The sequence below is a fragment of the Cetorhinus maximus genome, chromosome 19 (genome assembly GCF_964194155.1).
Source record: "Cetorhinus maximus chromosome 19, sCetMax3.hap1.1, whole genome shotgun sequence".
Classification (NCBI taxonomy): domain Eukaryota; kingdom Metazoa; phylum Chordata; class Chondrichthyes; order Lamniformes; family Cetorhinidae; genus Cetorhinus; species Cetorhinus maximus.
The window spans coordinates 76,619,727-76,644,183 of record NC_135897.1 but is presented as its reverse complement, the minus strand read 5'-3'; the positions used below and the strand labels follow the sequence as shown (position 1 = coordinate 76,644,183).

The following is a 24,457-nucleotide window of genomic DNA, read 5'->3' as shown; positions in this document are numbered from 1 at the left end:
CCAGTCCTCTAGACTACTTTTGCTAATTTGATTAGTCCACTCTATGTGAAGATTAAAGTTCCCTATGATTATTGGGTTGCATTTTTACAAGCTCTTCATATTTCTTGATTAACACTTTGCACAACAGTACAGCTAATATTAGGGGGCCTATAAACTACTCCCACAGGTGTTTACTGCTCATTATTATTTCTTACCTCTACCCATACTCCAAACATACGAACTAAGAGCAGGAGTAGACCATTTGGCCCCTCGAGCCTGCTCTGCCATTCATTAAGATCATGGCTGATCTGTTTGTGGTTTGAACTCCACATTCTCATCTATTCCCGATAACCTTTGATTCCCTTGCCTAACAAGAATCTATCTACCTCTGCCTTAAAAATATTCAATGACCCCACCTCCACTGCCATCTGAGGCAGAGATTTCCAAAGTTGCACAACCCTCTGAAAAAAATTTCTCCTCATCTCTGTCCTAAAAAGGCAACCCCTAATTTTAAAACAGTGCCTCCAGTTTGGACTCACCCACAAGAGGAAACATGATTTCCACATCCACCTTGTCAAGACCATTCAAGGTCTTATATACTTCAATCAATTCATCCCCAACTCTTCTAAACTCCAGTCTGTTTACCTTTCCACTAAGAAAATCCACTCATTCCAGGTATCAATCTAGCAAACCTCCAATGCTTTTACATCCTTCCTTAACTAAGGAGACCAAAACTGCACACAATATTTGAGATGTGGAGTGGAATTGTCCCAGATTTACACTAAATGCAGTAGCAGGTGGCCCCAAATCCACCGCATTAATTATGCATTCCCGGGAAACCTGCTGTTTTCATGGCGGGCGGGCTCTCATTCACCCACCACGCCATCACCTCGCCACTTCATCACACCGGCTGCCTTATTTAGAGTGCAGCCATGCGCACACCTTTCAGTGCTTCCAGCCCACAACTGCCGCATGGAAGACATGGCCCTGAAAAGGCAAGAAGACTGCGGCCCCCAGGTTCAGTGACGCGTCCCTCGAGCGCCTTTTGGACCCGGTGGTGGCCCGCCATGACGTCTTTTAACCCCGCTCTGGCCACAGGATGGGCAGCAACATCACTAATCTGGCTTGGGAGGCGGTGACAGTGGTGTTCAACACCAACACCCTGCAAAAGAGGACAACCATCCAGTGCCGAAAGAGGATGAATGATCTCCTCCGCTCCACTAGGGTAAGTCACTCTTCTCATCATTCTCAACTCGTATACTTACAAACCCATCACACATCCACAGGGACATCACTCACTGCCAGTTCAAGGGACATCACCATTCACTCTCTCACACACACCTTCATTGTCCTCATCCCATCCATGGGACCACTCACCACCCACCCACGCCAGGCATACTTATCACGTGGCCTGGCAAGCATCCTACTTACAATCTCTCCATCCCTATTCATGCAGGACACGGTGGCACAGAAGTGGGAGAGCTCCCAGGCTGGTGGAGGAATACCTGAAATCAAGGTCCTCACGGACTTTGAAAACAAAGCCAACCAGCTGGCCAGCGAGGATCTGGGCCATTCCTGTGCTGACGGTGAGGTTGGCTTTGCTCTACCAAGTGAGGATCCAGCGGACAACCATACAATGAGCAATGTGTCCAGTTTCACAGGCCACTGCCATGCACTAATTACCTCCCCTTGCTTTCACAGGCACATCTGCCAACAGAGTCCATGACCCAAGGTCTCCAATCAAGCCCAGATGGAAGCTCAGAAGAGGAATCCACTGAAGCCCTCCCTGAAGACTTGTCACAGCGCTCATCCACACCCTCCACCAGCGCAGAGACACACACCTCGATGGGACCTAGTCATGGGCAGGCATCACAGAGTTCCATCATTCTCTCTGTGTGCTCTCAGCACCTGTAAGGTGGGGCTGGCCCCCATCTCTTCAGCATCTGTGACCAGTGATGCTGTGCTCTTGAAGGGGCCAGGTTCTGAAGGCGGACAAAGGATCAGATGCTTTTCAAGTTTCATGGCTGCATCTCCATAATATGACCCTGATCACAGAGCGCAAGTGAGCTGCCTTGGGTCTAGCTAGGTGCCAACCAATGACAATTCACTGTGGCTCTTTAGCGGCGTGAGCGGGAGCCCCAGCCGCCCTTTCTTGCTGAGGGTGCTGCTCCTCCCTCTGCGCAGCCAGGCGCCCTCCGTCGCTCTCTTCTCTATCATTTTTGCTCTCTGTAAGCCACAAGGCATACAGCTAGGTCATCAGGCTCCAAACTCCTGATGTACTCCCCCTGCAGGATGGCCAGAGTTTAGCACGCTGCATGGCTGCCTGAAACCCCAACCACCACCGCCCCACTCCGCCTGACCGATTGGCAGCAGCTTTGCCCATTGGACAGCATGCTGTGCTCTCAGCTCAGGCATCCTCCTAACCCACACTGCATGGCAGCACTGTTAGGTTGAACCATGGGGGAGATTGGTTCAAACTGGGATGATGACATTGCCATAGGCTGTGAGCGCCTCCACCGGTGACTGCTCTTGGGCCAGCTTTAGCAAGGAGATTGTACAAAGTGCCCAGTCGTCCAACTGTTCTGCAGCCCATTAAAATGCTCATTAGTTTGCAATCTGTGCCAGAGGGTGAAAAACTCTGAAGCACTTGAAGGCACTTTCATGCCTCTGCATTATTTCAGTGGGTAGATAAGCTAGAGACCCAACTCCACGCATGTCAATGTAGCTGCTTCTGAACAGTCTCAGCTGCAGAGGAATGGTCACTTTATACAAAGTTTCCCTAATGTGTGGCCGCTTCCACCCCCTACACCACCACTTCGTGCTTGTGCACTACCTTCAACCGCAGGGCAGCCCCTGTCCCCCCTCCAACGCGCCTCAACCACAGAGCAACTCTTGCCCCCACCCCCAAGTCGCCTCATCTGCAGGGCAACCCTTGCCCCCACCCCCAAGTCGCCTCAACTGCAGGGCATCCCCTGCCACAACCGCCCCCACCCCCCCCCCCCCACCCCTCCACCCCACCCCCCAACCCCATGCACCTCGACCTTGAAGTCCAACACATGACCCGGGCGAGGGCTGCGCAACATTACTGTGCACTGAGTTTCCCTCAAAACACAGCCCGCCAAGTGCACACCATATATACCCTGTTGTGAAACACGTTGGCATGATTGGGCAGACGATCCAATGGTTGGGGGGTGGGGGGAGGGGGGTGATTCCGGCACGCTGTCCTTATAATGATATGCAGATGTATTACAATTAAGTTCCTGATGTCTGATGGCGGAAAGGTGACCCGCCATCGACGGGCTGAGCGGACAATTTCAAACTGGTTTCACAACCTCGTGAAATTGATTTCTGGCTTTCTCGCCATATTGTTCGCTCACGCCATCGAGCACGCCCAACACCAGCGGGCACGGAACATACCACCCGTGGTCTCACCAATGTCCTATAAAACTGAAGCATAACATCCTTCCTATTCTACTGCCTGATCCTTCTAGCCAAGACCTTCCCTCATTATTGCATTTATATGCTCCCTTATTGGGGCTACCCCTCCTCCTTTTCTATTATGCCCGTCTGAAGTGTTATGTAGCCTGGAATATTCAATTCCCAACCTTGTTCATCAAGCAACCATGGGTGGGATTTTGTGGTCTTATTTCGCGACCACACATAGATTTAGAAAAAAATGGTTGCTGAGCAAAGATGGAAGTTCTGCCTCTGTTCCTAACTCTGTCCGTCAGAGTTACAATTGCCAATTTAATACTTCAGGGCTGGGAATTAAACATTGCAAGGGAAAACAGGGACATGGAGCAGCTGCACTTACTGGGGATGACATAATGGCAGTAGAAAAAAAGAGATGCAGTTATCAACAAGACAAAAATAGAATCTACATGGATAGAGATAAAGGGTAATAAAGGATCAATCACACGAATAGGTGTAGTCTATAGACCACCTAATAGTGGTGAGGTGGAGGAAGAAATATGTAGACAAATTAGGGAATTGAGTAAAAAACACAGGGCGGAATTTTCCACTCCTGTCAGTAGCGGGAATCGTGGCAGCCAGGAGAGCAAGATTTGGCAGGAGGTCAAAAATCAGTTTCCTGGCGTTGGGAAATTAGTTTGGAATCTTGTTCTCCCAACTTTCATGGTGGGTTAAAGGCGGGTCGAGTGTCCCGCTGACCCGTGCCAGGAACCCCACCTGCTTCTCATGAATGCTCATTAAAAACCCAACACATTAGAATCTAGTCCCCTTTCAAATCTAGCAACTTTAGCCCCTCTTACACTTGTTCAATTAATATCAGGATAGTTGAAATTCCCCATGATTACTATTCTATGGGTGGGATTTTCCATTCCGGAGATGAAAGGCGGGATTTTCCGGCAACGCCCACCACCAGGATCATCCAGTCCTGCTGCAAGTCAATGGATTTTTGGCCGGGTAGCTGAATCTCTTGCGGTGGATCCCGTCACGACGGAGCCTGAAAATCCCTGCCTAAGCCTGGCGCAGAAGCAAAAGTCGGAGTGACTTGCGCTGGAGAAAGGCTGGCTGAACACGCGAGATCTTGCGCCGTTCAGCTCATTAACAATGCAGCTGTGAGGAGCACGTCAAATCTCGTGGCGGACAGGAGGTGGCCCGCCCCACTGTCACCTCATAGCTTCCAATGTCCGGGCACCATGTTTGAACGGCACCCGGACAGCCGTTCACTCTTCCGCTCTGCTCCTCGGCTTCCCCTCAGTCCTGGCTCGGTCTCAGCCCTCCCCTGTACCCAGCCTTGGTGGACCGTGTGCGACGGGCAGCTGATATCTCTCAGCGACCGTATAAAAGGAAGGTGAAAGCAGCGTCCACTGACCTGAAAGTCCAGGGAGAAGCCCACCTCGCCAGGTGCATGCCACTTGCGTACAGTCATGAAACAGAATGTTCTATGCGAGAGATTCAACAGCCCAGACAAAAACCCATTGACTTTCGGTGGGACCAGACGATCCTGGTGGTGGGCGGTGCCGGAAAATCACACCTTTAGTTTCCAGAGCAGATAATTCCGCCCATAGAATAATAATCATGGGCTATTTCAACTACCCTGATATTAGATGGACAGAGGTAAGGGGGACTAAATTTGCTAAATTTGGAGGGGGACAAGATTCCAGTGTGTTGGGCTTTTAATGAGCATTCATGAGATGCAGATGGGGTCCCCGAAAAAGATCAGCAGGACAGGCAATCTGCCTTTAAGCCACCATGAAAGTTGGAAGAACAAGATTCCAAACTAACTTGTCAACGTTAGAAAACTGATTTTTGACCTCCTGCCAAATCTTGCTCTCCTGGTCGCCACGATTCTCGCTGCTGACAGGAGTGGAAAATTCCGCCCTAAGTTTTTTTACTCAATTCCCTAATTTGTCTACATATTTCTTCCTCCACCTCACCACTATTGGATGGTCTATCGACTAAGACAAGGAAATGGAGTTTCTACAATGTGTACAGGACTCCATTCTAACCCTATATGTGAAAAGCCCAACAAGGGGGGGATTCACTGTTGGATATAGTGATCAGGAATGAACTGGAGCAGATAAGAGAAGCAAAAGTGGATAACTGTGTCCATAATATGTTTTGTGATGATGATCAAGAAGGACTTAACTCCGACGAAAACCAAGTTAATAGATTAGAAAAAAGCTGATTTTGAGGGACTGAGAATAGAACTTGGCAAAATAAAATGAGCAATTATATTGACAAACAATACAGAACAACAATGGGAAACATTCAAAAGGATGATCAGAGTGCAGGAAAACTATATTCCAGGAAAAGGAAATAACAAACTAAAGACTAGTGGGACACGATGGGTGAATAAAGACATAAGGAAACAATTGAGTGTTAGGAGTGGCATACATTAAGTACATAGACAACAGAGAAGTGTAGGATAAGAGAGAATATGAAGACATTAGTAGAGAAGTCAATAAACAGTTAGGAAGGCAAGAGGAACTATGAAATTAAATTATCCATGGAACATAAAACAAAATAGTAAAATATTTCACAGGCATATCAATAAAAAGGGGGGTTGTGATGGAAAAGGACCATTAAGGAATTCTCATGATAATAGCACAGGTAACAATAGAGAGATGGCAGAAATATTAAATAATTATTTTACTTCGGTACTTGTAAGGGAGATGGAACAGGTAGACATGACTTTGAATAATGAGATGAGTAATGAGGTTAAGTGCATTTAAAAAAAAGGGGATGTATTGAATAAAGTAAATAAACTCAAAGAGGATATAGCCCTGGTCTGGATGGATTACAGCCACATATTTTTACATAATCCAGGAAAGAGATAGCAGAGGCATTACTACTCATACTTAATAGTAAAAGGTGTAGTGCCAGAGACCTGATGGATAGCTACTGTAATTCCTATATGTGAGAAGGGAGACAGAACATGTCCAGGGAATTATAGATCAGTCAGCTTAACATCAGTCCTAAGAAAAACAATGGAATCCTTACCAAAGAAGAGAATAAAAGAGTATCTAGAAATTAGAAATATAATAATCAATAATCAGATTTCAAAAGGGTAAATCTGATCGACCAACCTTACTAAATTTTTTTGAGGAGGTAACAGAGAGAGTAGACAATGGTAATATTGTAGACGGTACGGTAGAGAATTTATCTGGAGTTTCAAAAATCCTTTGATTAGGTGCCCCATAATGGACCAATAAACAAGGTCGGAGAAGGTGGAGGCAGGAGACAAGTGGCAGAATGGATTGTTAGATGATTTCAAGACAGAAAAAGAAAGTGGGAGTAAAGGGTAGTTATTCAGCGTGCCAGAAGGTAGAAAAGGTTTCCACTAGAATCAGTGTTGGGGACATTGTTGTTTACAATTTACATTAATGATTTGGACTTTGGAATCAAAAACACAATTTCTAAGAACAAAGAAGAACAAAGAAAAGTACAGCACAGGAACAGGCCCTTCGGCCCTCCAAGCCTGCGCCGATCATATCGATAAGTTTGAAGATGACAACAAATTGGGAGGATAGTCAACGCAGAGAGGATTGCAACAATGGCAGGAGGATATTAATAAACTTGCAAAATGGGCAAATAAAGTTCAACACAGAAATGTGAGGTAGTACATTTTGGCAGGAAGAATAGGGAGATAACTTATTATTTAGAAGATGCAAATGTAGGTGGGCTGGAGGAACAAAGGGATCTTGCAGTTTAACTATATCAATGATGTTGCTGAAGCTTTTCTTCTTGCACTCATCAGGACAAATGCAAGAATACCAAATTTCAAATGATCACAATAATTTATAATAGAGGAGAAAAGGGTGCTGATTGGTTGACAAATTGACTTTGATTGGCTAAGGCGCTGCCATGGAAAAAGAAATAGGGAACTATAGACTCCCCAATCTCGTGGGTAATTCAACAAAGGGCACCAACCCAAAACAAATCATCTACTTTTTGATGTGATTCCGCGATTGGGTAGCACTTGCTGAACAATCCTGAGTGCACTAATAGCTACACTAACAATTTGAGATAATTAGACACGCACGTGAAGCGGATCATTTACACGTGCTGGAAATGACATAAATTCATACACAGTGAATCGTTTTCTACAACAAAAGGAATATGTGCAAGCCGTGTGCCTTTTCTGTTGTGATCGTTCGAAATTTGTCATTTTTGCATTTGTCCTGATGAAAATCTTCAGCAACATGTCTCTCTTTTCAGAAATATTCAAGTTCTGTACTACCAAGCAACTGTTTCAACATCAAATCACCAAGAGCTGAATTTTCTGTCTGGTGGGAGGCAGGGGGGGTGACAGTGCGGAGCAGGAGCAGACCCAATCACCACCCGCGATTGGGTCCAGGCTGCCATTTTACACGGGCGGACCAATTAACGCCCGCCCAGTGTGAATCATCGCTCCCGAGGACTGCAATGACCACCGGGTCCAATGGCGACCCTGTTTTAAAAAGTTGCTGCAGCCTTTCAAAGGCTGCGAATCATGGCCGGGGGAAGGGCTCCCCAGAGCACTGCTGGTGAACAGGCCAGGGGGCCTGTTTTTCTGATAATTGCCTTGTTGCCCTCCTCGAGGGCAGCACGGCGGGAAGTCCTGGTACCCTAGGGTGGGAGGAGGTGGCCCCCCTAACATGACCAAACTTGCCCGGGAGGAGGTGGTGGGCTCCTGCGACGTGGTGCGGCGCACCTGGGTCCAGTGTCACAAGCGCTTCAACGGCCTGTTGCACTCAGGAAGGGTGAGTACCATGTTGGCATTGGTCACTTAACCCAGCAGGTAGGCTTTTCCCCCTGGTGCTCCCACCCACCCCCCCCCCCCCCCCCCAAACCCCACACCAAGTCTGAGTGTAGTGACTGCATTGAATCGTTCAGTGTCCTTCTCTGGGTGGGCCAGCAGATATTACCCATGCCAAGGTCACCCTGAGAGGGTGGTGAAGAGATGGGTTCTGCGCCCGCAGCATGTGGTACACTGATACCCACATTACTGCTTTGGGGGCAACCTGGAGGGGCTACACCTAGGCGCAGGGCTGGAACTCCAGGACATGTCAAAGTCAGGGTGATGACATGCTGGGAGGGGAGCTTCAAGGTGGCATGGCACCGATCAATCTGTTGCCCTCTGCACTCCACGTGCTTGCGCCTCCTTGCTATGGAAGGTTAGACCGTGTGGTGCCTAATGTGATGTCGGCAGCATTTGGCCAAGGGGGTGTGGCGGGTGGGGGGAGACAAGCCTGGCATCTTTGTGAGAGTGTTTGGCAGCAGCGGGTTGAGAAGACACTGGAGCCCTGCAATGTCCCACTCTGGTTGGGGTGGGCCGTGCGCGAAGAGAGTCCAGGTACAATTAACACTAATCAATGCTCTTCCCTCCTTTTCAGGAGAAGAATGCATATAATGCAGCCGAGTGGGTGAGGACTGGCTGCGGGCCGACACTGTTATCCATTCTCAGCCGCTTCGAGCAGGAGGCCCTAGAATTGGGAAGGCATCATGCGCCCAGGTCCACTGGTGTTGGTGAGGCTGGGGTGCCACGGGCAGGTATTTATGCCCAGCAGTGAGGTCACCATTGTTCTCCCAGCAGCCATGGCAGTGCTGAATGTTCAGTGATTGAAGTTTGCAACATGGCTTGACCATTACTTATAGAAGGATGAACGCATAATGATCCGGGGTACAGGGATCCACATTGACATTGGATCAGTTAACCTGGAGACAAAGTCATTGTTCTTCCTTTCAGCATCAGCGGAGCAGGGCTGGGAGGAAGAGCAGCAGAGGCCCCCTCTCACACCTGAGGGCACTGAAGTCTCACCAGCGTCACGCCATCTCTGCCAGGCAGGCACCAGCGCAGATATTAGTACCTCAGTGGTAATTAGAACATCGGGCTAGTGTCCCAAAGCACAGAGGTGAGGGCACTTCACTGTCGCTGGAGGAGCTGGCAGAGACAGAGAGTGCCCATGGTGCCTGCAGTCGGAGGATTGCAGGGGACCAGGTACATGCTCAGTCGGTGCCTGATGATGTGCCTCTGGAGTCATCCACGACGCTGCAAGTACAGGAAATGCAGCCGGGTGTGCGGGAGATACACGAGGCTATGCTTGGCTTGGTGTCCGTGATGGAGGAGTCGACCACAGACTACTGTCGAAGCAATGAGCTTCATGTCCGAGCGCCATGCGTCCTCCATGGAGACAGCAGTGACTCTCATGGAGGGGCTCCTCCAGGAGACCCATCAGGGCTTCTTGGAGATGCGCTCGGACCAACAAGCCCTCACATCAGCATTGACTTCAGCTGGTCAGTGCCAGTGTGGGAGATGGTCTGGGCACCAGGTTTCCCAGCTCAGTGCCCATCCATCCACGATGAGCAGGGAGGTCCGAAGTGACCTCACGTCAGTGCAGCAGCTGCCTGTCATCTCTGCAGGCATCTCAGGGCGCTCCGGATGAGGGCAGCAGCTCCTCTGCCAGTAACCATTGCATCTGGTGAGGCTGCAACGACTGGGGAGATGCCAGCTGTGGAACTGGCAGCTCCCTTCCAGGCAGGGCCAGCACAGGCTCCACGGGTCAGAGGACGACCGCCAAGGTCATAGAGGCCAACAGGACAGCAGAGTCAGCAGGCTGTCTCAGATGCCATGCCTAGCGAGGGGTCAGCACCAAGACGTAGCACCCGAAAACATAAACATAAGGCACCTTAGGCACACTGCAGGTTTATCATTGGTGCTTTTGTGTTGGCCCGCAATGAGGTCTTTATGAGTTGGTGTGATTTTTAACACCTTTTTCATTTTGTTTCATTAAGTTTCTTTGGTTGCAATATTAAATTCAGACATGTCACCATGGCTGAGGGTGCCTCTTTTTTCTGCAGGTGGATGGTTTCCAATAATGTAATGTGTGCTTTGTGGGACATTCAGCTTTATTATCAAGGACCTTAGTTAATATTCCTAACCAGGCAGATTTTGCACTTAGGTCTCAAATATGGAACGTACAGCCCAGGCTTGTCCTGGAGGTCCAAATGTGGTGTGTTAGCTGAAGGTTCATTGGATTAAAGCCTCCGGGTGTCCCTGCCTCCCTGGAGTATGCCAGGGTCAGCGTCTACACCTTCAGCGTTTCCCTGCGCATGCTCATCCTCGGAATCACTGCTGGACTCATCATGTGCATCCACAGCCTACCCCCGCACACCAACAGGAAAATTCTGCCCCAAGAGTTCTGCCACAGGTTAGCAAGGCCACAAAAAAAGCAAACCAAGCACTAGGTTTTGTTTCAAGAGGGATAGAATCGAAAAGTAGGGAACGAATGCTAAAGTTGTTTCAAATCTTTGTTAGGCCACATATTAAAATATTGTGAGCAGTTCTGATCAACATATTATAAATAGGATATACAGGCACTGGAGAAGGTGCAGAGAAGATTTACAAAGATGAAACCAGAAATTCATGGGTATACATATGAGGAAAGGATTGTCAGGCTCGGTCTCTTACTTGAAGAAGTAGGCTGTGGTGACTTAATAATGGTCTTTAACATTATGAAAGGTTTTGATTGAATGGATACAGAGAATGTTTCCTCTTGTGCGGAAGAGCATAACTAGAGGCCAACAATATAAGATAGTTACTAAGCAATCCATAAAGGAATTCAGAAAACATTCTTTACCCAAAAAAAGTGATGAGTGCAGAACTCGCTACCATGGAGTAGTTGAAGCGGATGATATGGATGCATTTAAGGGGAAACTAGACATGCATATGAGTTGAAAGGGGATGGATGGTTGCAAGAGGAGGTTTAGATGAGAAAAGACAGGAGGAGGCTCGAGTGGAGCGTTAACACTGGCATGGACTGGTTGGGCCAAATGGCCTGTATCTGTACTATACATCCTTTGTAATCCTATGTTCAAAAAAGGGAAAAGAGAGCTAAACCAGTTAACTGGATAACAATCGGCTCAACGTCAGAAGTAAGGAAGTTGTGTATGACCAACCTTAGAGTTCTTCAAGAAAATAAGGAAGTTGGTTAAAGAGCAGAAAACAGCTGTGGTCAATGATGTTTTTCCGGCCTGGGAATGTAAATAGTGATGCACCCCAGGGGTCAATGATGAAAGCATTGGTTTTTTTTAATTGTATAAGTATGTCTTGGGTCTAGAATATCAGAATTTGAAGACAAAAATTAGACCTCAGGAGGAAAACAGGTTAACAGATTAGGCACGTAAAACTTAATGCAAACAAATGAAGTGATATGTTGGACAGAAGATTAAAGGATTGGAAAAAGACATATAGACAAAATATAAAACTTTAAAAGGGGGTAGAGTGACAGAGATACCAAGAAGTTTGGAAAAAGCATTTTTTCTTTAATATTTGAAATACAGCTTGCACTTCTATAAGCATAAACTGGGAAGTCAGTTCTGGTACACTGGATGGTGACTGATTTACTTACTGAATATACTATTTCACTCCTGGGAAATGTGAAGGCTAATGGGCCAATGAATATTTTGTGACCTCTTAATGCTCTAAGTAAGAGGTTTTTGTTAAATCATTCACTTGCACAGAATGCTCAGTGAAATCCTACAAATTAAATTGTAAACAGTCATTTTAATTATTTTAAGGGTTTGACAAAACATAACTGATTTATCAAATTTTGAAAATGAAGCCTGTTGAAAAATCGTAGAAAATATCCTAACTCATTATCTGTAGCACATTTATTGCCACACACAAGGATTTATCACATTTTGTTTTGGAATACAAAGTAGCTGGAGCTTCTGCAACTTATTACTTTGTCTTTTTCTTCTATAGAACGTGTACGTGTGGTGGGGTTGGCAGGTGTAGAAAGAGAGGAGGAAAGGAAGAGGACAGCAAAATACCTATTCTTACAAAGTAAGTAATGACTGAACTATTATTTGGAATGATGTTAGATAAATCGACAGATAAATCCAATGGGACCCATGATAGTACAGTATGTTAGAAAAACAATTTTCAGGTACTTATGTTTGATCTTGCTTTCTGCCGAGTTCCTGATTGGAACCACCCAAGGGAGGAGGAAAATAGGGAAAAATTATTAGCTTGCTCAGGTATAATGCCAATTGGCCTCCTTCTGTGTTGTATCATTCTATATACTTCCAACTGTACCATTTCAACACTTTCTTTTCAATGCCTTAAACTAGCAAGAGAGATTTAGTAGCCAAGTACTTGCCCCATTAATTTTATTTCATTTGTGCCCCATTAATTTGTGAAGGTTTATTCGTAAGCTTAAGGCTTTCTATTACTCAAACTAACTTGCACTGCCATAATATTCACAGTGAATACATTTACACACACACACAAACCTTGCCACATGGTCAAAAAAGGTTATACAGTTAAAAGGAGCCCTACAGCAATTACATCCATATTTTCTTCTGGTGTTTATTTAGCATCTATCGTGTTCTCAGGGTATCAAAAACGGCTTGACAGTCAATTAACTACTTTTGAACTATAGTCAATGGTTTTTTGTTTTGTTTTGAATGGATTGTTAACCTGAACATTGAACTATAACTATTTCCCCAGCCATACAAATTTTTTTTAAAAGCCAGTTTACACACAGCAAGGTCCCACAAACAGGAAATGAGATGAGCAACCTGATAATTTGTTTAAGCGTTGAGCGTTGAACCAGAACACCAGAACTCCACGCTTTCCTTTGAATACTGTCACGAGATGTTTCATGTACATTTGAACTGGATGAGACCTTGAATTAATGTGTCATTAATGGGGAGGTGATGGAGATGGTATTGTTGCTGGACTAGTAATCCAGAGACCCAGGGTGAAGCTCTGGGGACCTGGGTTCGAATCCTGCCATGGCAGATGATGGAATTTGAATTCAATAAAAATCTGGGATTAAAATTCTGATGATGATCATGTAACCATTGCCGATTGTTGTAAAAACCCATCTGGTTCACTAATGTCCTTCGGGGAAGGAGATCTGGCCTACATGTGACCCCAGACTCACAGCAATGTGGTTGATTCTTAAATGCCTTCTGAACAAGAGCAATTAGGGATGGGCAATAAATGCTGGCTAAGCCAGCGACACCCACATCCCATAAGTGAATTTTTTTTAAAATTCAAATAAGGACACCTTGGACAATGCAGCACTCTCTCGGAGCTGCACTAACATGTTAGCCTGAAGTACGTACTATTAAATTATATCTCGAGTAAACTTTAACCTACAATCTCTATGATCTTCTCAGAAGCAAGTGCATGACAAGTAATCCAAACAGACACCTTTGCAATATGCAATTGTGATTTTTTAAAAACAAAAATGGCACCCATTGTTCAGATCTTGATTACTGACAAGCATTCTTCAAAACATTACCAATATGGAATAGTTACCTGGACTGGAAACTCTGTCACGATATTTGGGTGTATAATCATCCAGCATCTGAAGCATAACCCACATCGTGAAGCTGAACAGACCAGCTAGGAAGCCATAAAAGACCAGATAGAACAGAAAAATCAAAGCTGTACAGAAGGAATAAGAAAAAGTTAGTTTGTATTTCCAAATGCCTTTAATTCCTCCCATAATGATTTTACAGCTCACACTCTACATAACATCCTGCATTTAGGAGTGCATGAGTGGACAAAAACCACTCACTATTTCTAACTTACCAATGAACCAGCCAACATATAGTGCATCTTTTCACATAACAGCACCACAATTGCAAACTACAGAATTACAGCAGTGGGTTCTGTATTTTGAGGAGAGAAGGGGGAAGAAAGGAGGGGCAAGGAAACCAAAGAAATTTACAGCACAGGAAACCATTCAACCCTTTGTGTCTGTGCTGACTCCTTGCTAAATCAATCCCAAAACTAATATTACTGCCCTTCTTGCTCCCCAAAGTCCTATACCTTCCACTATTTTAAATATTTCTCCAATATTCTTTTGGAAGATGCAGTGTTCGCTGCACCAGCTACTCTGAGCAAAATGTTCTGTGCTCCAACAACCCTCTGCAGAAAAGGAAACTTCCATACATCTTTATTCACTCAGTAACAATTTAAAATTTTTCACTGAATGGGAATGGACAGTATCCTCTCTACTCAATCAAAACTGACCATAATTTTTTTTTAAAACTTCGAAATGTCCTCTACTTCAGTATAAATAATCCCGGTACCCTAAGATAAAATATAATTGTAAAAGAAGTAATACTATGCTCCTATTTCTCAAAATGTTGTTGGTTTGATTAGTCTGCACTTGCGTTTTCAGGGAATTACGGCCTGGATTTTTGTAACGACAGAGAGCCTCTCCATCATTACGAAAATGGCAAAGGAGGCCAAAATCCAGAAGTCCCACCCCCGATCACGTCACCTACCATTTTCATAGGAGCAAGGATGGGTGCAGGTTGTGATTTGCACATGTGCATTTCGCGGAGGCAGCTGCCCATATAAATCAGCAAATGCCTCTACACATGTTTAGTTTTCATTAGCCAGGAGTGGGAAACACGACTTGTGCAGATTAGACCAGGTAGGAGCAAGTCTAAATTTTGCGGCGTCCTTTGGAAGGATGGGGTAACCTTTTGGAGTGGTAGGTATCCCTTGAGAGAGGTGAGGTGCCCTTTGGAAGAGGTAAGGTGTCCTGTGGAACTGTTAAAAGTGGGCATGAATGTGTGTAAAAAGTGCATAAACTCAGTGGAACTAAGAGGGCTATCAAAAGGAACTGTCAGAAGCAATGGTCAAAGTGTCAAAAGAAACTTTCAAAAGCAAATGTCAAAATCAACTGTTAACCTGTCAAGGCACTTAAAACTTCATTAAATCATTGTAAAAACTATGTGGAGTGTTTAAAAAATCATTGCTTGCTATTTTACTCTGTCTATTGAAATAAGCCTGACTGATATTATTGCTGAATTAGTGCTGCATGACATATTTTACAACCTTCTGTTATCACAGTGGGGTGCCTGCCATTACACAGTTCAATTGACAGCTACAAGTGGCTATAGACTCTTTGAAGTGGAACCATGGGCAGGATTTTGCCCTTGGTGGGGGTGCTTGACAGGGGCGGTTGGGAAGCTGACCGCCACCTGCGATCGGCTCCGCACCGCGATTTCATGCGGACGGGCCAATTAAGGCCCACCCTGCATGGATCGTAAGTGGCAGCGCTGCCTTTGCAGGTCGGGGGGGGGGGGGGGGGGGGGGGGGTGGTGGGGAGGTGGAGGGAGAGCCGGGCCTAGCACACAGTTGTTGCATGCGCGGACCTGCCTCAGGGAGATTGAAGCACTATGTAAAAAAAAAAAATGAAGAGAATAAAAATTGAATAAAACATGTCCCCTCATGTGACTCTGTCACATGAGCTGGGATATGTTTTTAATTCAAAAATAGTTTTTATTTAATGTTTATTTGCTTTAGGAAACCTCATCCTGCTCGTGGATGAGGCTTCCTAAAAAATGTAAAGGCTGCTTGGCCTTTTCACCTGCCGCCACCCATTAGGTTGGACGGGTAGCATAAATTTGAATTTAATTAGATTGTTAATTACCTTAATAGGCCTTTTAATTATCGGCAATTATCAGCGCAGCCAACTCCGGCGCATGCCCACCGAACGAGATATCACAAGACTGCGCGATGATGTCAGGACGCACGCCCAAAATCATCACACGTCATTTTATGCCGGGGCGTGTCGGGTGCGTGTCCGCATGCCGAGTGTAATATTCTTCCCCATGCATCCCGATGTTTGTTCTTATAAGCGCTTAAGCACTTGAATGAAATATTTGTTTTCATTAAGGATTGTGTACTTGAAGGAATGTAAATGTACTGAATGAGTTTTAATGAAGGAGCAAGTCTGCTCCTTCATAAAAACTCATTAAAAGAATCAAATCTGCAAGAGACACTTAAAACTTTATTTTATTTCATCTCAGCATGGGTCCTCGGGTCTGCCCCTCGCAGATATTGGGTGAGCCAACATGGGGGATGTAAGGGCAAAGGGTAGTGGGTGGGGCGCATAGGTTGGAATGAGTTGGCACAAAGTTGGCATAGGGGTCTTAAGGGCCATTAGGCTGGGTAGAGGGGCATAGGTTGGCATAGGGTTCTAAAGGGCTATGGGGGTTGGGTAGAGGCGCATAGGGGATATAAAGTGGGGGTGGATAGAGGGACATAGTTGACATGGGAGTTATAAAGGGGCCATGGAGGGTGGGTAGAGGGGCAGAGTTTGGCATGGAGGGTATGAGGTGCCATAGGGGGTGGGTAGAGAGGCATAGGTTGTCATGGATGAGGCATGGGGGAGTGTGGGGTGTGAGGGCTGTCTTATGTTTTATTTATTTTTTTAGAAATTCCACATAGTGCTGGTGCACCGAGGCCAGCCTTCCACCCAGCCCACCTCCACACCTGACAGCCTCTGCACTTGTCCTGGGGTCGCCCGCCACAACTCCCATTTTCATAAACCCCACCCCCCCACCCAAGACTGAAAATTCAACATTCCGGAACACTCTGTCCTGGGTCAGGTATGCTGGGAATTGTCCCAACTCTGCCCTTCCGACCCAGGAGCAAAAATTCAGGCATAAGCTTTTGAATCCTTTGGTGTCTCTACTCATTCACATTCTTCAGTGTCTTTCCAGTGAATGGTTGCTCCCATTCCTCACTTTTACCTTCCAAAAATGTAGTGCCTCATACATATCCATATCAAGCCCCTGCTCTACTTGACTTTCTGCGTCTACTATATGTCCTCATCACCACCCCCTCAAAAAAATTCATGGAAACTATGGATTTTAAGTTGTAAAACTAGGGCATATCTTATTGTATTGTACAATCTGCCAGGTGCTCCAATGGCTTTGCTTAATTGTCTAAACAAGGAGAATGAAAATGTGAAGAACCTGATCCAAATACCAATCATGATGAAATGTACAAGGGATTAATCAATTAGAATTAGGAGTGCAATTGCTTTGAGAGACTATTACAAGATCACAGAACTTCAGTTTATAAAAAAAATGCACACACTACTTTGTAGACAAAATAAATCCAAGGTATCCAAAAGGTGAAAGGCTCTATCTTCGAGACACCTAATGAGTCTCATTGGAGAATTTTCTAGTGTTTCCATCTACAGAAGGCTGGTAGCCTGATTAGGTCAGTTGGCCTAAGAGCTTAGTTTAAGATTTTGTTCAATAAAAGATTATGAAAAAGAAAGTTTAAGATCCGTTATCAAATTTGCTGTCTATTTGCTAAACCAAACAACAATTTCATTCACTTTGCTTTGGCGGAAGGAAGACCAAGAGATTGATGGACACTAAGCTGTCAATGATCTATTATTTACTTATATTGCATAATATAACTAACATTGCTCCTTTTGCCTGAAAAAAACGCAGAAGTCTCAATCAAATCCACAGAAAATATTCTCCCCCAGGAGCAGAAAAGAATGGCTGTAACTCAGCAATCTGTAGTCTAAGGAGAAAAGCCTTGCTTTTCTCCCATTAATTTGCATTTTCATTATAGTTGCACTACAACTTACAGCTGAAAAGAAGTTTATGTTGTTATATCCATACAATTGCTGCAATAATTCCACAGATTTGGTCAATGAACATTAAAGATATTACCACTTTATATGCTCACCATAGAAATATCCACTCTTCAGATCTCCAAAAGTCTGGAGTAGTTCTGTCAAAACCCAGTATGATTAAATTTCTTATCACAACTATAAATGTTTATGGACAATTTTGCTTACATAATAGCATAAAATCCATATACGATAATAAATAATGCTTTATATTATTCAGGAGCTGCTCACCATTTTTGGATACATTAATGAAACGTAATAAATGAAACCTTATATAGCACCTGTTTATTGGGATTGGAATTTATGCCCAGTTGTGAGCTCCATGTTGACAAAAAGGTGAGAGGTCCAGAAAAGATCCAAAGAGAGGCAACCTGGGTCTTAGATAATTTAACTACGAGGAAAATTACAAAGAAGGATTCTCATCTTTGGAAAAATATCAATTGTGGGACATGTAAAGCAAAAAGGGAATTGATACAAAGAAAGCTAGATTGTTTTTGCAGAAACTGAATCAAAAGAGTGATCTTTAGTTTTATAAGTTTAGGAAATCATGAACTTGCTGCAACTTACAGCTCAAAATTAAAGTTGTGAACTTATTGAGTTAACCTCACCACATGTCACAAATGCAAGATCCACAGAATCTTTGGAGGAAAAAATATCAACATATTCCTTAGGAGAGAGCAAAAATGTACTCACAGCATTGAAAGAGAGCATGAACCATAAAGAACCCACAAAAAACAGCACAATAAAATTCCCTTTCAAAGCATCTTCTCTCAAAGTGTAAGATCATAAAGTTTAAATATTCTAAATACTGATTTCATACTAACATGTACTTTAATTACAACAAAAACATGAATATTGATTTTCTTTCCATCAGAAAATTCATATTAATTTTTTTGGAAAATTAGTTTGTACACTAAACTCAATTAACTGCAACAGGTAATTTGTATAAAGATATCTTTACATCTAACCAGTCAATTTCTTGTGGCATTACATACAGGGAGACAAAACCAAGCCTAGCCTTCAGGTAGGATTAGAGGATATGGATAAATGAACCAGTGCACACTTCAGTCCTCATTTTGAAGTTATATTTTGACTTCATTTTTAAATAATTTAATTTTATATTCTGGTTAAGTAGCAAAAATGTACACCAAATAAGGATGTAGAGAAAGACAGTTGGTTCTCTGTAGTAGAGCCTCTGGACCGGAGTTGCAAAACCAAGGCACTACAGTGCCATCACAGGTGAGAGTGTATTAATACAGTTTTTATAGGCAGTTTCCATTACTAAATGTGGTATTTGGAATTTATAATGGAAAAAGTTGATATAAAAGTGTGACAAAAGTAACAGGGTACAAGGTTATTGGATTTGAACATCAACCCCACAAAAATGCTTCAAGTATAATCTTTCAATTGTTAGCAAAATTTTAAGTGAATCCAATTTGAGCAACACTTATATTTTCCAGCTCATGCCCATGAATGGTTAGCAGCAAATTACAATAAAGTATTTAGACTTGTTGAAATGACACAGGCCATGAAACATTGGGAGAGAATGTTATTGTGCTGTTAATCACTTTCATTGTATGTTATATTAGATACCTTTTGTTTGTTTTCTTAGGATAACCAGAAAAGAAAATCAAATTATGGATGACTTCTACAGTACTTACAAATTGCATGTTCAATTAAAGTAAAAAGTAAAATACTGGGAATAGTTTATCCATTAATTTGTGCTATTTAGGAACGTTATTTACCAGAGCAGTGTAGAACCAATAGACATGTTTGTTTGCAGGCAAGACTAGAACTCCCCTCATCAACATCCAAACATTATTCAATACAATGGATGAGAAGCTATGGAGGAGAATGGTCTGGTCAACTGCTCCAAAGGATACAGACAGGTCAAGAGGATGAAGTGCATCATGGTCACGGTCACATTTGTAACTTTCAGTAGAGACATTACAGTGCTGTGGCAGGGGAAGAAATCTGATTGGAGAGGTTCAAACATGGAGTTGCAGGAAAGACGGGCATGGATTTAGGAGGCAACAACATATTCAAGGATGTTGAAGGGGAAAGGGAGGTTGGAGATGTGACTGTACTTTACAAAGAGAGAGGGGTCAAAAGTGGGGTTTGGGGAGAGGGAGGTGGAGTAGTGATGATGATAGATTTCAGGGCCTGAGAAGGAACTGTTTACAATATCAGCTACCATGAGGGCAAGGAAGGGAAGTTGATTGGTCAGCAGTTTAGTGGAAGTAGAGTCAAGAGAGCAGGAGGCAGATCTCATAGATAACAGTTAATCCATAATGTATTACAAAATTTAACAATCTCAAAAAAGTTATTCATGACTTGATAAGCCACTTGAGCAAGGTAGCTGCTCAGTCTCATGTAATATATTATAAATCTGTCCAGAATGTTAACCGTAGGTTTGTAACTGGGAAAGTTACAATTTAAATAGCATTAGTAGCCCAATAAAATCAGTTAGAGCTGCCTTAAGCTATCCTTGAGTACTGTGTCCAGCTCTGGACACGTAAGACTGTGCAAGAAGAGATGAGCAACCAATCCTAGAAAAGAGCATTGAGTTTAGAAGAGAGAGAGAAACTCAGGAAACTTTCAGCCTTGAAAGAAGATAACCAAGAGATGACCTTATAAGAGCTACAAAGATAGTAAGTCATTTAGAAAAGATAAACCTGGAATACTATTTCAAAACAAACAGAGTAGGACAAGGGGGAACAAGTTTAAACTATGAAAAAGCAGATTCAGGACTGATATCAGGATGTCTTTCTTCACACAAAAAGATTAATAACACATGGAATTGACTCCTACCTAGGGCAGTGGAGGCAAAAGCTCTGGAATCACAAACATTTGGAAGCTGTATTGCAATGGAGTGGTAGGAAATTATACGATCTTTCTGTATGGATGAACCAAGATGTGCCAAATGGCCTTCCTCATGTATATCCATTTGGCTATTTTGCATAAACCTGGAAATATATTTCCACATGCATTGTTTAAAACAAAGTTTTTATCAAGGTGCTACTGATCAGGGTTATGATTCTGACTAATGGGAAAAACTGGGCAATTGGAGCATCTTCACCACACAGGACTGTAGTGGTTAAAGGGGCTCCACCACCACTGTCTCAACAGCAACTAGGTATGGGCAATATATACTAGCCTCGCCAGTGCTGCCCACATCCTGAGAATTTAAAAATATATATATATATACTTTACTAGATTATACAACTTGTGTGTCATATACAATTCAACAGATAATGCAAAAGGATGATCAGCTCCTTAGACTCAGGTATTACACATGTAGTGCAACCACTGGTAATGACTATCCACTATCCAATGCCAATATTTCATTTCAAATGAAATCTCCAAAGGGTATTAAATACTGAACAGATTAAATGGGAAGTAAAATATTGTGATTAAGTATTTATCCTCAGGTCATCCCAGTATTGTTTTTATTAGCCACTGAGAGGTCAGATTCCTTACCATAGGTATGGTTCACCTGAGTGTAGTTCAACTCCATATACAAAGCTCCCGCACTTTCTGCTCCTCAGTTCTCCTTCATACCAGGTGCTGCTTGGAGTGTACTATTTAAAATTAAGAGTTTCAGTATTCACAGTCTCATTCAGTGCTTGGCTACTTCTACTTCCACCGTCTATCCAAATTTGTGTATGCCTACATTGGGAGTATACAGAACAGGACTGTGGGGGGAAGGTGGTGGAAAGCTCCAATTAAAGAATGGCGCAAAATTTTAAGAGTGACATTGATGCTGGTGTCCCCCCTTCCCCCCAGACTCCAGAAAATTTCTTATATTTTTTTGGAGTTGAACATGTGAAGGACAGGATCTTTACAGTGCTCTTCTGCACAATATTTTGTGTAGGAATAGGTCTCCCGAGGATCTAAACAGCAATGCTAACATTTTTGTAATGACATAAGTTGATAGAATGCTCAATGTAGTTGTTGCGTGTTGTCCAAGTCATCAGTTGATTTTAGAAACTGTGCTTCCCACCAATCTACCCACCCCTTCACTTTTCAAAAGTGCTTAATTTGTTTTGGGGGTTGGCGTGGGGGATAACAGAGAACAAACACGCCTGAAATCAGTCACAAAAAAAAAGGCAAATCTGCAGTCAGGCAAAAGGAAGATCACAGTAACATCAATGTTAAAAGCGAATGCTCTTGATAAAGCATAACCTCACAGCACCTGCATCACAGTTTAAATAAAAATTAAGGACACAAAGATTTGCTGAGGAGCCTCATGAATGAAAACATTTATTGTTAAACAGTTTAAGACTATTTGGATTCATGATTTTGAATGGTCTCCTCCTTTGCAGGTACTCTTCAGGCAAAATTGTTAAAACAATACAACACATTTAAGAAAATAGGCAAGGTCACCTTTCTTTCCTGCATAGATCTTAAAAAAAAGATAGTCAAGCAAAAGAGCTATATACTTTACATAAATATAATGGCCAGAAGTCACCCCTTTTCACTATAAGTAATTAAAAGCTAGTTGAGAGAATTGCCCTCAACCCCACAAACAATATCAGCTTAACCCAAAACAGAAAACTTCAATTATTCAGTGCACTTAACAAAATATCCTTATGTAAGATTTTCCTCCCCTTCCAAAACGTGGACATAATGCAGTAAAATCGCAGTTTCAAAGGTCAGAGAGAGTTTCTGGAAAGTCCCATGCAAAAAAAAAAATCAATATTGGTGGAACATCATGACAAATACAGAAAACAAAACCTATAAAATTTACAGCTGGAGCATTATTGATTGTGCGCAAAATTCCTTTCAAATTATTAAATAATTTAAACTATGCAAGTCAAACGATACGAAAGGGGAAATTTAGTGTTAAAGTTGATTGAATTGAATTAAACAACTTGGAATTAAAAAAAAGACTGCATTGAACATTGCTGATCTGAGGACCTTTACCCAGCATCCCTTCTCCAGTTTTTTCATCCATAGGGATTTCTTTTCTGGGGGAGCTGGATTGCTACAATCTCTGATGAAAAATCACAGCTCCCTTTCAAATAGTTAACTCCAGGGTTCCAAAAGGCACACATATAAAAATGACTCGAGACCTTTTAACTAACAAATGGATAACTGATGTATATAAAAGTGTTGCTATGGAACAAGTGGATCCCAGTATATCAAATCAGATTTCAATTCAGAAATGATGTTTCTCAATCAAAGGAAACATTTTAAATACTGGCATTAATTTTGTATCCAGCCCTAGCATTTCTAGCAACGAACGACAAAAAAAATCACAAAACCCTACAGCGAGAGGAAAGTGGTCAGCGCCTCACGGATGTCTAATTGAACATTAAAAATTCGGCTGGAACCAAAACGAAGAGGGGGGGAAGCCGGTGGAAATGCAGAAGCCAAGCCGGTCAGATCAAACATTAAGAGTTTGCTCACGTTAACACCTCCTGCACATCGTGACTGACAGTCGGCTGCATAATGCGCAGGTTTTCATCCCAACTCTCCATCCGCCCAAAAGCAACTCATTTGCTGACACCTTCCCCTTAAATTAATAATTTAATGCCTCCTCCACCTTCACATTATTTCCCCGGCCTCATCTGTGCCGCTTCCTACGGGGTGGTGGGGGGGAGAGGCTGAATGTGAGGGAGAGAGAGAGAGAGAGAGAGAAACCCCCCTCAAACCAATTCTGTCTCTCGTCCCCTGCGGGCAAGGCAACCCAGCCTCTGAGCGTCCACCAGCCTGGCTAAGCATCAGCACCGGGGACAGGCACCGGGCTAGCAAATCCATCACCTCCTCGGGCTAAAAACAAAAAAATCAAATACCATGCACCTGTCAAACCTGACTGCAAAAACACACAAGATGAAAGGAGCCACTGCATTTACAAATACATAAAAGCGCATTGGATTGGGATTTTTTTTAAGGGAAAAATAACATTTTTTTTTGCAGTCTGTACAGAGGGCACTGGCGTTTCTCTATGCTCTCTCTCTCTCTCTCTCCTTCCTTCCACCCATCCATCCATCCATCTATCTCCTTGATCCTTACCCCAGCTGCTGGCGGTCCTGCCCATAAATTGGCCGGTCCCCGGGTTGTAGATGAACTGCTTCCATCCTCCTGTTCCCTCTGCGAAATCCTTCTTGTCACCTTTATCAGCCATGGTGTAAATAATATAGGTGGAGGGGGTTTTGTGAGGCGGGAAGGGTGGGGAAAGGAGGCGAGATTTTTTGATGATGGAGATGCGAGAATGATTCTAGTGATCTTGCTGTGGATGGTGAGTCAGTCTCTCTCTCTCTCTCTCTCTCAGCCTCTCTCTCTCTCTCAGCCTCCTCTCGCTGCTGCCGCTGCTGCAGTGAAGAACCGCAGCGGCTGCCCCGCGGGTATAAGGCGAAGACGAGCATGCGCTTTGCGCAAAGCGGGCAGTGCGAGCCGGCGCGCGCCGCCGGGGGAGGCGTGCACGCGGTAGTGGTCGCGCGCGAGCGAGCGCGTGTGTGTGTGCGTGTGTGTGTTGTGGGGGGAAGGGGGCGGGGCTTGTGAGGCGCGCGCCCGCCGCGCGCTGCGGGTGTGGGTTGCGGTGGGCGGGCGTG

At 43.9% G+C, this 24,457-nt stretch overlaps 1 protein-coding gene across 2 annotated transcripts in view; it reads right to left on the bottom strand.

Annotated features, from left to right (window-relative positions):
- atp1b3a (ATPase Na+/K+ transporting subunit beta 3a) overlaps positions 1-24,224 on the bottom strand; it is a 48,900-nt gene extending 24,676 nt beyond the window's left edge. The window contains exons 1-3 of one of the 2 annotated variants that reach the window (XM_078564190.1): positions 23,919-24,224; positions 21,381-21,481; positions 13,760-13,888 (exon numbers count right to left, since the gene is read on the bottom strand). In XM_078564190.1, the coding sequence (XP_078420316.1) occupies positions 13,760-13,888; positions 21,381-21,417 (166 nt within the window). In that variant the 5' untranslated portion in view covers positions 21,418-21,481; positions 23,919-24,224. The remainder of the gene's footprint in view (positions 1-13,759; positions 13,889-21,380; positions 21,482-23,918) is intronic. The other variant, XM_078564189.1, reaches the window with a different exon arrangement.
- Between the last annotated feature and the right edge of the window lie 233 nt (positions 24,225-24,457).